Source organism: Danio rerio, chromosome 4, assembly GCF_049306965.1.
Source record: "Danio rerio strain Tuebingen ecotype United States chromosome 4, GRCz12tu, whole genome shotgun sequence".
In the NCBI taxonomy this organism is placed as follows: Eukaryota; Metazoa; Chordata; class Actinopteri; order Cypriniformes; family Danionidae; genus Danio; species Danio rerio.
The window spans coordinates 5,072,535-5,090,325 of record NC_133179.1 but is presented as its reverse complement, the minus strand read 5'-3'; the positions used below and the strand labels follow the sequence as shown (position 1 = coordinate 5,090,325).

Here is a 17,791-nt window from a genome sequence, read left to right as displayed (position 1 = left end):
GATAGATAGATAGATAGAGATATATAGATAGATAGATAGATAGATAGATAGATAGATAGATAGATAGATAGATAGATAGATAGATAGATAGATAGATAGAGATATACAGATAGATAGATAGATAGATAGATAGATAGATAGATAGATAGATAGATAGATAGATAGATAGATAGAGATAGATAGATAGATAGATAGATAGATTGATAGATAGATAGATAGATAGATAGATAGATAGATAGATAGATAGATAGATAGATAGATAGATAGATAGATAGATAGACAGACAGATAGAGATAGATAGATAGATAGATAGATAGATAGATAGATAGATAGATAGATAGATAGATAGATAGATAGATAGATAGATATACAGCTTAAAGTGACATGTAAATTCTTCACCAGGTTAATTAGGTTAACTAGACAGTTCAGGGTAATTAGTCAAGTTATTGTATAACGATAGTTTGTTCTGGAGACCATTGAAAAAAATATATTGCTTCTAGGAGATAATTAGTGACCTTAAAATTAATTTTAGAAAAATATTTATTTAAAACTGCTTTTATTACTGCCAAAAAAACAAATAAGACTTTATCCAGTAGAAAAAAACATTATCAGACATGCTGTGAACATTCATTTACCCTGTTAAACATCATAGATAATAACACAGAGAAAACCGCAGTTTAGCGCCCCCTGTTATGTTTGAAACGGCTAACGTCATTGCACATTTTAGCCAGTTCGAACACAGACCATTATCACCCTAGGTACACTAGAGGGCGCCTCTTCATCTACTTATCTACAGGTAGATGGCATCAATTTATTTCTTATAGGTGGGAAATAAAACATTAATAATATGTGTAACGACATGATTGACATTTATCTGTTTTTTAGGTTATAGGTCAAAGGTCATGTTAGATAGATAGATAGATAGATAGATAGATAGATAGATAGATAGATAGATAGATAGATAGATAGATAGATAGATAGATAGATAGATAGATAGATAGATAAAATAGATACATTATTGTATCAAATTATATCCACAAAAATATTTGTTTATGTTAAAATCATTTCATACCCATTTACTTCTTATTAAAATGTTTAATTGGTATTATTATTAATATTTATTTAATTGGAATTATTTAAAATAAAAATTTAAAGTAGGTGTAAGAAAAACGTATCAAATAATAAAGTAAATTATTTACTTACGTTAACATAAACAATAAAAACAAGTGAATGAAACTTAAATGAAGTTTGTAAGTTATTGTTTAAATTAAAATATTATCATTTTTAAATATTTAAATAATTTAAATGTTATTGTTAAAGACTGAACTCAATATTAACCTTTGAATATTATTTATGTCACTTCGTTGGCAAAGGTTTTATTTATTCATTTTTTTCTATATATATTTGAAGGCAAAATGAAAGCGTATCAAATGTGTAAATCATAATATTATAGCTAAATCATGATGATGGCAGAAATGCAAACAAAGACTTTGAACAAATGCTTTCTGTTCTGTTCTGGAAACCCACTTCCTTTTGCCTTGGACTTTGTTCTTGGTAGAATTGTTACACACACAAACAGCTTCGTTGTAAAAAAAAAAAAAAAAAAAAAAAAAACTGTAAATAAAAAAATTCACAATAAGCAAAAGAAGTCATTTAAATCCCTTTAATATTGTCCTCGTTCTGCAATGTGATATTATAAGCTCATTTTTGTGATCGTTTTAGAACTTCTAGTTCTGTTGCCTATGGGAGAAATGACTAGGAATAATAACAGCAGAAAATCCTCAAACTAATCGCTCTGCAAACAAGTGTGCTCAAGACTTTATATGAAAAAAAGTAGAATAATATAATAAATATCAGTTTGCAACATCAAGCAGCGTAACAAGTTGTTTTTAATGCCTAAAAATGAGACCTGAAATCTTGGGCCAAAAAGATTAATGTTTGCGCCTGTGCCCTGATATAAAGAAAAAGGGTAATAAAGTAAAGTCTTGTTTCCTCAGCTGATTCAGAGTCAGACGAGTGGCCAATGGAGCAGGAGGATAAGGGAATAAAGATGGAGCCTCTACTCTGTGTCCCGCTGCCTGCTCTGACCCTCACAGTGACCCCTGCAGGCTCTGCCCCTGAGCCTGTGATTGACAGCTGTGATTCCGCCCAATCCCTGAGTCTCCCTCAGGTGAAGGAGGACAGCAACAGTCCACAGATTAAACTGGAGCCCCATGAAGTCGATCAGTTCTTGAACCTCTCGCCTAAAGGTAAAAAAAACACAGATCCAGACATGTTTTGCAATTACTGCACTGTAAAAAAACAATAGCAGATTTTTATTACTCTTATTTACTGATTTATTTATAAACTAGATACTTGTCTTTTTTGGAGGATATGTTTGTTTTCAATTAAGACATTTAATTTAATTTAGTTTTATTTTGAGGGGATAGTGGGAAAATAAGAGTGTAAGTATTCTGTGTCTTATTCTGTTTTCATAAACTATGGTCTTGTTAAATACCAATAAAAAATTACAAATAAAAAGTTTAATTCATTGTTTAGTGCAGTAAATAATATGGTATGCTAAAATATAATTATCAAAATATAGTACAGTAAAGGGAGGCTATGTATAATGTAATAATAATTTAAAAGTTTAAATTATTTTGTGGCCATTTGAGAATTATAATTGTCATAATAAATTAAGTATTCATGTTTTTTTGGTTCAGTAGTTTAATATTCAGATTTATTACTAATTTTTTTTAAATAATTATTTTTGTATATTCAGATTTATTTGATTAAATGGCACACTTTATTTATTATTTACAATTATTTAATAATTGCAATTTGATTTCATTAATATTTACAAAAATATGAAGGATTTAAATATTTAATTAAAGCAGTATTTTATTAATAAGAATAATTTGTTTTGTTTTTTTAAATAACTAAATAAATGATATTTGTGTACCAAATTTATAGAGTTTATTTGAAAATAAATGTAAGAAAGTTATGTAATTATGTGTCCTCATCCTACACACCCCCTCCCCCATCTATCCATCCACGCATCCATCTATCGTTCTATACATCAATTAGTTGTACATCCAGCCATCCATCCATCCATCCATCTATTCTTCTATTCTTCTATTCTTCTATTCTTATATATATATATATATATATATATATATATATATATATATATATATATATATATATATATATATATATATATATATATATATATATATATATGCAAAAATAAATAATTATAAAATATGTAAAAACAAAATATAATAATAAATATCAAAATAAATAAATGAATGTAAAATAAATAAATATAAAAATAAATAAATAAATGTACAAATATATAAATATATATAAAAAATAATTGAATATAAATATAAATGCATATTAACTATATATAAATTGTATAAATAAATATAAAATATATACGAATAAAAATAAATAATTATAAAAGTAAATAAATATAAAATATATAAATATAAAAATTTATGAATAAATATAATTAAATATAAAAATATATGAATATAAAAATGTATAAATATAAAAATTTGTTAATATAAAAAATATGAATATAAACATGAATAAATAAATATATATATAAATATATAAATTAATATAAATATATAAAATAAATAAATATAAATCTATTATAAATAAATTATAAATTATTAAATTAAATATTTTACCTTAATAAAATATTTAACTTAAATATTTCAAAAAATGTCCCAATATTTTTGTTGACACAATTTAAATAACTGGGTTCTTAATTTTGGTAATTGTTTAGGATTGTTTAGAACTTAATCTTGAAATGAAAGAAAACATAACAATGCAGCGAAATTAGAAAAATGTGTATTATTAGGCCATGATTGAGCGTTCAGTGTCATGCTGTTGTCCAGGTCTGGAGTGTCTTCAGATGCCACCAACTCCTCCCAGCTCAGTGGGAAGTGATTCGGAGGGCAGTCAGAGTCCCGTTCACCCCTGCGCTCCTGCCAGTCCCACACAGACCCCCGCTGTCCTCAAGGTGGCGCCGCGAGCCCCTTCATCTCTGTCCAGCTCTCCCCTGCTCACCGCTCCACATGTAAGTACACACCAAACGTACTGTTCACACTTTCAGCTTTATGTAGTGCAGGATCAAAAGAAGTGTTTGTACGGTGTGATCTTCAAAGAGTTAAAGTCAGTATTATTAGCCCCCCTTTGAATGTTTTTCTTTTTAAAATATTTTCCAAATAATGTTTAACAGAGCAAGAAAATTTTCACAGTAAGTCTGATAATATTTTTTTTTCTAGAGAAAGTCTTATTTGTTTTATTTCGACTTGAATAAAAGCAGTTTCAAAATTTTTAAACACCATTTTAAGGTAAAAATTATTAGCCCCTTAAGGCTAATTTTTTTTCCGATAGTCTACAAATAAACAGGGTTGCTAATATTTATACTTATATTTTTATATTTTATATATATATATATATATATATATATATATATATATATATACATATTATCGTTATTATTTATTTACTTTGATCTTGTTAACGCGAACAATCCCTTTTTTTATTTTATTTCTATTTAATATTTTCTGGGTGGTTTTTTTCTTCCATTTTTCTATGCTATTTAAAAAAAATATATGTTTAAAAATTAAATTAAAAATTCATCTGTTTTGACAGAAACTGCAGGGCTCTGGTCCCCTTTTATTGACCGAGGAGGAGAAAAGGACCCTCATTGCTGAAGGATACCCCGTGCCCACCAAACTGCCCCTGTCCAAGGCTGAGGAGAAAGCACTGAAGAAGATCCGCAGAAAGATCAAGAACAAGGTGAGTGTCATGTTTCAGCACATTCATTAATATGGTATTACTGTAAGATGATGATGCATATTTTTAAGAGAAGTATTACAGCTAATGTCTATATTCAACATTTATTTCTCCATCAGATTTCAGCACAGGAGAGTCGCAGGAAAAAGAAAGAGTATGTGGATGCCTTAGAGAAGAAGTAAGTCTGAGCGATGGTTTGGTTTGTGATAGGGTTATAAATGTTATGTTTATTAAGTACATGTGAATGGTCAGATTTTCTGGTGCATTTCAAATTATTTATTACTTTATTTTCTATTTAACAATGCAAAATTAAAACAGGCCTGTTTTATACAGTATATGGCATTATATACATTAAATTTAATTAAACCTATTTTGCGAGTGAAATATTATCTCAATAATTCAGAAGTCATATGAAATTTGGTAAAAAATATATATTTTAAATATACTCATGAGCTTAAAATCTTTTTATTTTCATTTTAAACTTCATAAATAAGGCACATCTCGAAAGGAAAATGTGTTGCAAATCCAGTTTCATGCTAAAGAAATGCACTAGTTCTACAACATTTAGAGCTGGTGACATTGCAGTGCTCTCTTTATCCACAGGGTGGAGACGTGCTCTAACGAGAACCACGAGTTACGCAGGAAAGTGGAAAACCTGGAGTGCACTAACAAGTGAGACCCTCAAACTGCACTAATGAGCAAATCTTGTGATCTGACACTTTGTTTGCTTTTTTGGTTGATGATGATGATTTATGCATTATGATGTGTACTGATGGTGTGTGTCTTTCTCTGTCTCTCCGTGTGTGAGTCAGGTCTCTGCTGCAGCAGCTGCACTCTCTGCAGGCGGTGGTGGCAGGAAAGGTCCCGCGGTCCTGCAGGGTGACGGGCACCCAGACCTCCACGTGCCTCATGGTGAGCCATCCCGCTCTGTCTCTGTGTGAACACTCCGCTCATGCACGTGTGCGTGTGTGTGTACAGGATTAGCTATAGTTGTGAGAGCTTAATTGTTCTTACTTACATTGTGAGATGTCAAAATGAGCCACAAGTGAGGGTATTTCATTCCACCACACCTGCAGCAACCCATCCCACTTGTGGCATAAGTCCCTCCCACTTGCAGGTCTCCGGGCTGCAGCGATACCTACTTGGGTGTCCTGCACAGTTTCAAGTAGGTATCGCTGCAGCCTGGAGACCTGCAAGTGGAAGGGATTTTACTGCAAGTAGGCTGGGTGACCTCCAAGTGACCTCCAGGATCAAGTTTGCCCATCCCTGCTATAGACAGTATCATTGACCTGATATAAAAACAATGGAATTCTATGTAATGTCCTCATTAAAATGAGGTGTGTGTGTGTGTACTGGTTTTGGTAGTTTACAAGGACAGAAATGTATATAATGACATGGGTATAACCCTGTTGTACTCTATAGGGGGTTAATGTATCCGTATAATTCACAATGCTTAAAAATCATATTTAACATGGTTTTTGGTTGAGTTTAGGGCTAATGGTGGGTATGGCCATATAATACATTTTTTTTTACAGTATAAAATACATCACATCTATGGAAAGTCCTCGTAAACCACCTAACTCAATGTCTGTGTGTGTGAGTGAGGAAGAAGCAGTGCTGTGTTTACACTGAGGATGGTCTGTCATTGTGCAGGTGGTGGTTCTGTGTTTTTCGCTCTTCTTGGGGAGCTTCTATCCAGGCCTGAGCCCATGCTCCTCCATCACCAAAGCAGATCTGAGCAGAGAGATCTCCATACACGACTCCTACACCACCACAGGTAAGAGCACCTTAAAGAGACAGTTCATCCAAAAATAAAAATGGACTCTTCCTCTAGTGGTTCTCAAACCTTAATGAGATTGTTGTTCCTGTTGAACACGAAAGACGATAGTTTTAACAGTGCTGAAAACCGGTAGCCTTTAGCTCCCATAGTAGGAAAAAAATGCTATGGAAGTCAGTGGATGCTGGTTTCCAACATTCTTCAAACAAGTTTGGAACAATTGATTTAGAAACTTAAACAGGTTTGGAACAAGTGAAGGATGAGAAAATTTCCCTTACCTGTTATAAAATGACTGTAAATCACGGCTTCACAGGGATTATTGGTTTTATAAAATGATTTTTCATTATATGTATTAAAGTTTGACAAAATAAAGCAAAGCCAATAAAACAGAATTGTTTTTATTTTCCAGATTTAGCCTAAAATCCCCTTAGCTGTATTAAAATCGCTGTAAACCACAGCTTCACCTGATTTATTGCTTTTAATAAATGGTTATTTTCTGTACATAATAATGCTTCACAAAATAAAACAAAGTGAGTAAAATAGAGTCATTTTCATATACATTTTTAGCCTAAAGTCCCCTTAACAGTTATAAAATCACTATAAAACACAGATTCACGTCATTTTTTGCTATTTTAAAACAGTTATTTTATGTATGTAGTAAAGCTTCACAGAATTAAAAATGAATTAAAAATTTTAATTTACTTATTTAGCCTAAAATCCCATAAAATCACTGTAGACTTTATATAACTTTTTGCTTTTATAAAATGGTTATTTTATGTACATAGTAAAGCTTCACAAAATACAACAGAATCATTTTCATGTACAGATTTAGCCTAAAACCCCTTTAGCTGTATTAAAATCGCTGTAAACCACAGCTTCACATGATTTGTTGCTTTTATAAAATGGTTATTATATGTACATAGTAAAGTTTCACAAAATAAAACAAAGTGAATGGAACAGAATCATTTGCATTTACAGATTTAGCCTAAAAATCCCCTCAGCTGTTATAAAATCACTGTAGACCACAGCTTTATATAACTTGTTGCTTTTATAAAATGGTTATTTTATGTACATAGTAAGGCTTCACATAATAAACCAGAATCATCTTCATGTACAGTTTTAGCCTGAAATCCCCTAAGCCAGGGGTGTCAAAGTCAATTCCTTGAGGGCCGGAGCCCTGCAGATTTTAGTTTTCAGCCCTGCTTCAACACACCTATCTGTAGGTATCAAACAAGCCTAAAGCACTCAAATAGTTTGATCAGGTGTGTTTAATTAGGGTTAGAACTAAACTCTGCAGGGCTCCGGCCCTCCAGGAACTGGCTTTGACACATATGCCCTAAGCTGTTATAAAATCGCTGTAAACCACAGCTTCACATGATTTATTGCTTTTATTTATTGCTATTATAAAACGGATATTTTACTGTATGTACATAGTAAAGCTTCACAAAATATAACAGAATCATCTTCATTTACAGTTTTAGCCTAAAATCCCCTAAGCTGTGATAAAATCGCTGTAAACCACAGCTTCACATGATTTATTGCTTTTATAAAACGGTTATTTTATGTACATAGTAAAGCTTCACAATATAAAACAAAGTAAGTAAAACGGAATCATCTTCATGTACCGGTTTAGCCTAAAATCCCCTTAGCGGTTATAAAATCACTGTAAACCACAGCTTCACATGGTTTATTGCTTTTATTTCTTTCTTTTCTAAAACAGTTTCACAAAATAAACCAAAGCAAATTAAGCAGAATCATTTTCATATACATTTTTAGCCTAAACTCCACGTAGCAGTTATAAAATCGCTATAAACCACGGCTTCCCAGGGTTTATTTAATGCTTTTATAAAAGGATTATTCAGTATATGTAGTAAAGTTTCACAAAATAAAACAAAGTGAGTAAAGCAAGTTCTATAGCTCGCTACTGATAGAGGAGTGATTGCCAAAGATCAGTTACAGACATATATTAATAAACTATTTTACTACAACTACATGGCTCAACCAATCAGAATTAAGAACTGGAGTTATACATTTTGTGAACATACAGTTGACTAAACATGAACAAACCACAATAGCCCCTTTCACACAGTGATACCGGTAAATATCCGGAAAATTTCCGGAACTACTTTACCGGTAAATTCAAAAAAGCGCTGTTCACACAGTCGAGGACGTTACGGAATTTTTCCGGAAAAGAGCATTCACACATCCATCGCAAAATGCCGGTAAATTCTGACATCATTAACCAGAAATGACCTCTAAACAGCTGCGCTTGTGTTTGTAAACATTTGACTACATTACAAACTCTTCCGATGGATCAGTATTGAGTACAACTCTAATGAAAACATAGAAAAATCGCATGTCGAGATGTACATGATATGTGTGTGTGCTGGCGCTATGGGCGCTCACGGGCACACGCAAAGCTTGAAGGTAAACAAACAACGGATTATCATAAACATTTTATCGATAATTATTTACACAGCATTAAGAAGGAACATAGAAACATTATCTGACTAACATCTAGCAGCTAAAGGTGTCTGGAAAAAATATTCAAAGGCTTTTATTCTCATAAACCGCGCGCACGTGAATGCGTCTGACTGTTCTGATTGGCTAAAGCAGGTGTTTCACGTCAGCCCGTTCTAGATGTGGACGCGCTTATTACGCAGTCTTCTTTCTGCATTCACACAGCGCAGCATTCCGGCAAATTACCGGTAATGTTACAACTTCTCTTTCCGTAAAATAGCCAGAACGAATTTACCGGTATTTTCAAAAAGGGCCTGTTCACACATACAACCTTTCCGGAAAATTGCCGGTAATTTTCCGGAAAGGTCTGTATGTGTGAAAGGGGCTATAGTGTGAGAATTCAGTTTTGAGGCTCAGATTCATCACAGTTTGTCCTTTATCAAATCTATTCAAACAGCAAACAGTGTCTAATTTGCATAATCAACAGTATATCGACATCTGTTTGTGTTTGTTTGGGTCAAGGTTTAATATTAACTCATCATCAGTAGTCTGAGCCTCTTTAATTTGTTGCCTGAAGTATCGATGACATTTTAATACCAAGGTACAAGAGTGCCATTATTTTAATATCGATCGAGCACCAACACACACGCGCGCGACTGCAGTCTCCGGTGATTTGCTCATTATCCTGTGTGTGTGTGTGTGTGTGTGTGTGTGTGTGTGTGTGTGTGTGTGTGTGTGTGTGTGTGTGTGTGTGTGTGTGTGTGTGTGTGTGTGTGTGTGTGTGTGTAATGGCTGCAGAAATGGCTGTGTTTGACTCGTGATTATCAGGCCTTTAAAAGCAGAGCGACGGCTGATCTCTGATCTGCTCCCACACGTCACTCCGCTAATGCAGCACTCCAGCTAAATGTCATTGTCTAAAGACGTGTTTGATAGTGCATTAATAAAAGAGCTGCTCTCCTGTGATTTCGAGCAGTACTGCAGCACCTGATATTAATATCCAGATCAGATCGCTAACGCTCAGCTGACATGATTTGGCTTTTGCGTCTGGTGTTACTGGTTTGAATGCAACTCCTGTAAAGTGTCTTAAGAGTGTAATGTACAGATATTGAAATTGTATTAGTATATTATTCAAAATGAATTGTATATCATACCTACTACAATGAAAACACAGTATTTGGATGATTTAATCAATCTGATTAGTGACTGAAATGCCATCTTAAATTACATTGTGGGTATTTGGACAATAAATCATAATCGGTAAACTGAATTGATCGATTTATGAGTGTTTTATATGTCAAAAACAATAGAGGAACAAGATAGAAAAATAAAGTGTCCTGAACAGAAATAAACCTGAACAGATATTGAATTTATATCAATATTATATTCAAAATGTTTCAAATATATACTTAAATAATTATATATAAATTAATAGATGTATTTTTTTAATTTAAAATGGTTTGTATATATAATTTTAGATTGTTTATTTTGAATATGAATAAATACATAAAGTTGTTATCTTTAATATTTAATAATGACATTAGTAAAATATAAAAAGATTACATATTTATTAGAAATTATTTGTAAGTGTAGGTTTAGGTTTAAGTTAACTTTAGCAACTTTATTAATCCTGCCATCCTGCCAGGGGCAATTAAATTAGGGCAGTAGCATCATGACACAACAAACACATACAAACATAAATTACTCAAAAACAATATTAATAAACAATCCAGCATGTTTCATAATAACTTCAGAAATATTGTAATGCTACTTAATATATAGTGTATTATAATAATCATATTAATGTATATGTGTGTTTATGTATATACGGGTAAAGATAAATAAATGGAACACTTTAACAACACAATGTAACTCCAAGTGTTCCCTTAATTTTTCAGCAGTGTTTGTTTATTTATTTATTTTCATATTTATTTTTTTTTCATTTATTTATTTTTTATTATAATTTTTTATGTTTTACATATTTATTTATTTATTTTTATAGATTTATTGTTTTATTTATTTATCTATTATTTTTATATTTTATTTTATACTTATTTTTATATTTTCTTTATTATTATTTATTAATTTATTTATGTTTATATTTTATTTATTTATTTATTTATTATTTATTTTTTAATTGTATTTATTAGTTTTAGATTTTTTCATTAGGTTTTTTTATAATTTTTAATTTTTCCTATTTATTTTATATATATATATATATATATATATATATATATATATATATATATATATATATATATATATATATATATATATATATATATAGTATTTATATATATATATATATAGTATTTATTTATTATTATTTTTATTTTATAATATAATTTGGTAGTTATTTGTAATAGTTTAAATTGAATGTTATAAATTATTTTAGAATTTTATAAAACAAAAATGTAATTTTGTTTGACAAATAAACAATATTTAGACAAATTATTCAATTTATTATCAAGTGTGCAAATCGATTAGTTGACTTTGCTTAAAGTGAGTAAGCTCATAAAGTCATTGCTTTAAAATGATTAAGTAAATGATCTATGTGCATAATTATAACAATTAATTCTCCTTTACAGTTCCATGATATAATAAGATTACTCACTTTTGATTTTACTCAAGTCACCTTGTCTTTTTAAGGTAACCCGTTTACTCACTTTTTACTCAATTACTACACTTTTTAAAAAATCTTGCTGCATTATATTTTTGAGTTGAATCAAATGAACTTTTCTTAACTTCAATCATCAAGCATCAATCAAACAGGCTAAAAATATTAAGTTAATATTTCAGCTGCCACCCCAATCCTGGGAACCACCTATACACACTTACATTCACACACACTCTCATACACTACATCCAAATTACTTCATCCAGTTCATCTATAGCATATATCTGTGTACTGTGGGAGAAACCGGAACACCTGGAGGAAACCCACCCAACATGGGGAGAACATACAAACTCCACACAGAAAGCTAACTGGCCCAGCCGGTGCTGGAACCAGTGACCTTCTTGCTGTGAGGTGACAGTGCTTACCACTGAGCCAGCGTGCCGCCTTGTATATCTATTATTCATATAATAAATATATTTAAAAATGTATCTGTTGATTGTTTTCTGCAGTGAAGTCCCGGAGCCTGTTGTCCATTCAGGAGCCCGGGGGTCTGGACGAGCCTCACCCCATCGGTCTGGGAGGTGAATATCCAGAATGGGATCGTCAGGCTGACGTAATGGCAGCCTGGCGCTTCGAGCAGCAGCACAAGGAAGAAGAGGCGGAGCTACACAAAGCAGAGCACCGCCCACTTTTACTCAGCACCAATGAAACACATGCGCAAAAAGCCATTCTCATAGACCTCCACACGCACAGGTACCGCCCCTTTCCCCTTCTACTGCCACTTCTGATTGGATAATCAGTGTTGATGTCGATTAATAATGCATTTTATATATTCGCAGGTCAAATGAGACAGCAAAAGTCATACAGTTGGACAGGACTGTCAACGAGACGTCATGAGATTAAGATCTACTGCGCTGGGGCGATAGGCTCTGTATTTATAGACATGCTTTATAAAAGATAGTTCACCTCAAAAAGTTAAAATGCAGAGGAGAATATTTACAAAATGTTTATGATGGAAACCAGCAGCCATTGACTTCTATTGTAAAAATGCTATTGTACTTAATGGCTAGCAAATTCTAACATTCTTCAGTATGTTTCTTTTTTTTTACGTTCAACAGAAACTCAAACACAAGTATAATCAATAAATGAGTCGTTTTTGGGTGAACTATCTCTTTAATTATTATTTTACTTAGTCCTTTTTTATTTAATAAACCAGAAAAATAAATAGAGCTGGGCAAAGATTAATTGCATCCAAAATGAAAGTTTGTTTTGACTTAATATATGCGTGTGCTAGGTATATATTTGAGAATTTTTAAAAATGTTAATTTTACAGTGGATGAGAGAGCTTAACGTGCTGCAATTTAAGAAAGTAGATGCACTTACAAATAATGCTAGCAAATTAAGAAAAGTTCATTGGTTTGACAGCACACGTGCCGCAAATCCTCACAATGCATATAGACATAAAAAAAGTGCTGCGTGTTCTCACAACGCAGACAAATGAAGTAAACACGCTACAAATTTTCACAACGCAAACAAATTAATAAAATGTGCTACATTTCCTCACAACACAAACAAATCAAGAAAATGCGCTACATCTTCGCACAACACAAACTAATTAAGAAAATGCTCTGCACTCTCGCAACGCAAACAAATTAAGAAAACGCGCTACATTTTTTCTCAAGGCAAACAAATGAAGTAAAGGCACTACATTTTCTCACAACGCAAACTAAATAAACGTGCTACAATTTTTTACAACGCAAACAAATTAATAAAACAGCTACATTGTCTTGCAACGCAAACAAATGAAGAAAATTTGCTACATTTTCTCACAACGCAAACAAATCAGGAAAGCGTGCTACATCTTCACACAATGCGAACAAATTAAGAAAACGCACTGCATTTTTTCACAACGCAAACTAATTAAAAAAATGTCTGCACTTTCTCTAAACGCAAAAAAATTAAGAAAGCGTGCAACATTTTCTCAAAACGCAAACAAATGAAGAAAACACTACATTTTCACAAAACGCAAACTAATTAAAAAAGGTCTGCACTTTCTCAAAACGCAAACAAACTAAGAAAACGTGCTACATTTTTTCACAAGGCAAACAAATTTAAAAATGCTCTGCATTTTCTCACAACACAAACAAATGAAGAAAACGCGCTACATTTTGTCAAAATGCAAACAAATGTAAAAAATGTCTGCACTTTCTCAAAACACAAACAAATGAAGAAAACGCGCTACATTTTTTCACAACGCAAACAAATTGTAAAACGGTACATTTTCTCACAGCACAAACAAATTAAGAAAACGCTATATTTTCTCAAAATGCAATCACATTGCAAAAATGCAAATATGTTTTCACACAACGCAAACAAAGTAAGAAAACGCTGACTTTTTCCACAACACAAACAAATTACGAAAAAGCGATGCATTTTCACACAACGCAAACAATTTAAGAAAATGCGCTACATTTTCTCTCACATTTTATTTGTTTGTGTTGTGGGAAAATTGATTAAGATTAATTTAAATTAAAAATTTTAATTTAAATGAAAATTAATTGCTTTTCTTAATTTGCTAGTGTTTTTGTAATTGCATGTGTTTTGCTAAATTGCAGCACATTAACCCTTACCAGCCACCGTATAAATGGATATAAAATATATATGTATATGATACAAATTATATGTTAACGGTAAATATCTATGCAACAAAACAGTATTGATTGTATGTATGTTTGTCTATCACATATACATAACAAATATATATAATTCACACACATTAAAACAATTATTGTATTGTATTAAAACAAACTTCTATTTTGGATGTGATTAATTACGACTAATCTTTGCCCAGCACAAAAAAAAAAGACAAATATATTTTTACTCCATTCCATAGTCCATTTTGATACTTCATATACACTGTTCTTTTTATATATTAACATATACCTTGATTTATTTCTTTTAAGGTTTTCATTATTTTTAATTATTTGCCTGTTTGCCCCATGCTACTGAGGATATGTGTGGTAATATATGAAATCTGTCTGTCGTATGTAGCATGTCAATCAAAATCCAAAGATGAAAACAATTGGCTAAAAGCCCTCTGTTTACAGTACAAACTTGTCTGAATATGTAAATATTTGCGCCGTTGTAAGTATGTTGGGAGAGAAACGAATTGTGTGATTGAGATGTTGGTCAAAAAAGAGCCACAATATGGACGTGACATGAAAAGGAACGGATGCTCTCCAGCCCGCGCTCCCTTTTTTATTCGGTTTAAGGTCTTTAAAGGACAGATGGCCCTTTTTGTCCTCATCTGGCCACCATCCAAACCCCCGTCTGCGCTCTTTTGGGAGTAAAAGACGCTCGCTGAAAAATCTGGTGTTCGCTGGGCCAGATATGAACGCTTTTGACAAGCCATGTGCATCCCAACTCACTTGCACTGCGTCCCCCATTGAACTGTTATTTATTACTTCTTTTTTTTTTTAAGCATGCCTGCAATACTTCTTCAGTCCTGCAAACAAGAGCATTTTGAAGGAGGTGGATTGGTCCTGATGTGACACATTTGTCAGTGTTTAATGATGTGTTTTTTGCTCTTATAAGATGCAGTGTGTCTTAATTACGTTACATTTTCATTGCGTCACAGTTTCGGGCTCTTAAAATGATCTTCCTGAAATCACTCTGCCTTGTTTTGTTTTTTTTTGTCCTGTTTTCTGCAAAGCAAATAAATATTTTCCTTAGTAAAAGCATTGTAAATCACGTCTCCGAGCTGTCATTTTGATGCTTTTTCTACATTGTTATTTTAATTTAGCCAAATTAACATGATTAGCAGCCATACGTATTCATTTTATGTTACCTGTATGAGTGATTTTTAACTCTAAAAGTGAATTGCATTCAAGCTCAAATAAATTTTTAACATTCTGCTGGAGTAAATCTCCTTTCCTAGCTATATTTTAATGCGTCTTCTACATTATTATTTAAATTGATCCATATTTACATGATTAGGAGTCATATGTCTTAATTTTATGTTGCCTGCATGGGTTTTTTAGCTCTAAAAGTGAATTATTTGAGCTAAAAAAAAAAATCTTTTAACATACTTCTGGAGTAAATCATATCTCCGAGCTGTCATTTCAATGCTTCTTAAACTGTATTATTTTAATTTAGCCATATTTACATGATTTAGAGTCATACGTATTCATTTTATATTACCTGTATGTTGTTTTTAACTTTAAAAGTGATATACATTTGAGCTGAACAAAATCTTTAATGTTTTGCTGGAGTAAATCACATCTCCTAGCTGTCGTTTTTGATACTTCTTCTACAATAGTATTTAACTTTAGCTGTATTTACATGATTGAAGTCATGTGTATTAATTTTATGTTGCGTGTATGTTGTTTTTATTAACTCTAAAAGTGAATTATTTTAACTAAACTTTTTTTTTACTGTTCTGCTGGAGTAAATCACATCTCTTTGCTGTTATTTTGATGCTTTTTCTACATTGTTATTTTATTTTATCCATATTTACATGATTAGGAGTCATACGTATTAATTTTATGTTGCCTGCATGGGTTTTTTAGCTCTAAAAGTGAATTATTTGAGCTAAAAAAAAGATCTTTTAACGTACTTCTGGAGTAAATCATATCTCCGAGCTGTCATTTCAATGCTTCTTAAACTGTATTATTTTAATTTAGCCATATTTACATGATTTAGAGTCATACGTATTCATTTTATATTACCTGTATGTTGTTTTTAACTTTAAAAGTGATATACATTTGAGCTGAACAAAATCTTTAATGTTTTGCTGGAGTAAATCACATCTCCTAGCTGTCGTTTTTGATACTTCTTCTACATTAGTATTTAACTTTAGCTGTATTTACATGATTAAAGTCATGTGTATTAATTTTATGTTGCGTGTATGTTGTTTTTTTTAACTCTAAAAGTGAATTATTTTAACTAAACTTTTTTTTACTGTTCTGCTGGAGTAAATCACATCTCTTTGCTATTATTTTGATGCTTTTTCTACATTGTTATTTTATTTTATCCATATTTACATGATTAGGAGTCATACGTATTAATTTTATGTTGCCTGCATGGGTTTTTTAGCTCTAAAAGTGAATTATTTGAGCTAAAAAAAAGATCTTTTAACGTACTTCTGGAGTAAATCATATCTCCGAGCTGTCATTTCAATGCTTCTTAAACTGTATTATTTTAATTTAGCCATATTTACATGATTTAGAGTCATACGTATTCATTTTATATTACCTGTATGTTGTTTTTAACTTTAAAAGTGATATACATTTGAGCTGAACAAAATCTTTAATGTTTTGCTGGAGTAAATCACATCTCCTAGCTGTCGTTTTTCTATACTTCTTCTACATTAGTATTTAACTTTAGCTGTATTTACATGATTAAAGTCATGTGTATTAATTTTATGTTGCGTGTATGTTGTTTTTTTTAACTCTAAAAGTGAATTATTTTAACTAAACTTTTTTTTACTGTTCTGCTGGAGTAAATCACATCTCTTTGCTGTTATTTTGATGCTTTTTCTACATTGTTATTTTATTTTAGCCATATTTACATGATTAGGAGTCATATGTCTTAATTTTATGTTGCATTTGTGGGTTTTTAACTCTAAAAGTGATATACATTTAAGCTGAACAAAATCTTTAATGTTCTGCTGGAGTAAAGCACATCTCCTAGCTGTCGTTTTGATGTTTCTTCTACATTGTTATTTAACTTTACCTGTATTTACATAATTAGGAGTCATACATATTAATTTTATCTAGCCTGTGTGTGTGTTTTAACTCTAAAAGTAAATAATTATAGCTAAAAAAAAAAGATCTTTACTGTTCTGCTGTCGTAAATAACATCTCCTAGCTGTCATTTTGATGCTTCTTCTACATTTCTATTTTAATTTAGCCATATTTACATGATTAGGAATCATATGTATTAATTTATGTTGCCTGTGGGTGTGTTTTTAACTCTTAAAGTAATATACATTTGAGATAGTAGAAATCTTTTAACATTCTGCTGGAGTAAATTGCATCCCCAAGCTGTCAATTTGATGCTTCTTCTACAATTTTATTTTAATATAACCATATTTACATGATTAGGAGTCATACATATTAATTTTATGTTGCCTGCATGGGTTT

The 17,791-nt window shown here is 31.4% G+C and overlaps 1 protein-coding gene and 1 long non-coding RNA gene across 2 annotated transcripts in view; one reads left to right on the top strand and one right to left on the bottom strand.

Moving 5' to 3' along the window:
* Positions 1 to 15,391, top strand: part of creb3l2 (cAMP responsive element binding protein 3-like 2) — a 40,722-nt gene extending 25,331 nt beyond the window's left edge. Inside the window, 9 exon segments of the mRNA NM_001080651.2 lie at positions 1,998 to 2,249; positions 3,891 to 4,072; positions 4,654 to 4,800; positions 4,917 to 4,975; positions 5,401 to 5,469; positions 5,610 to 5,709; positions 6,451 to 6,574; positions 12,158 to 12,401; positions 12,488 to 15,391. Of these exon segments, the coding sequence (NP_001074120.1) occupies positions 1,998 to 2,249; positions 3,891 to 4,072; positions 4,654 to 4,800; positions 4,917 to 4,975; positions 5,401 to 5,469; positions 5,610 to 5,709; positions 6,451 to 6,574; positions 12,158 to 12,401; positions 12,488 to 12,545 (1,235 nt within the window). The 3' untranslated portion in view covers positions 12,546 to 15,391.
* LOC141381571 (uncharacterized) lies at positions 15,113 to 17,071 on the bottom strand. The gene is made up of 2 exons (XR_012401798.1): positions 16,902 to 17,071; positions 15,113 to 15,848 (listed from the first exon to the last, which is right to left on the bottom strand). It is a non-coding gene; the product is annotated as an uncharacterized lncRNA (long non-coding RNA).
* Between the last annotated feature and the right edge of the window lie 720 nt (positions 17,072 to 17,791).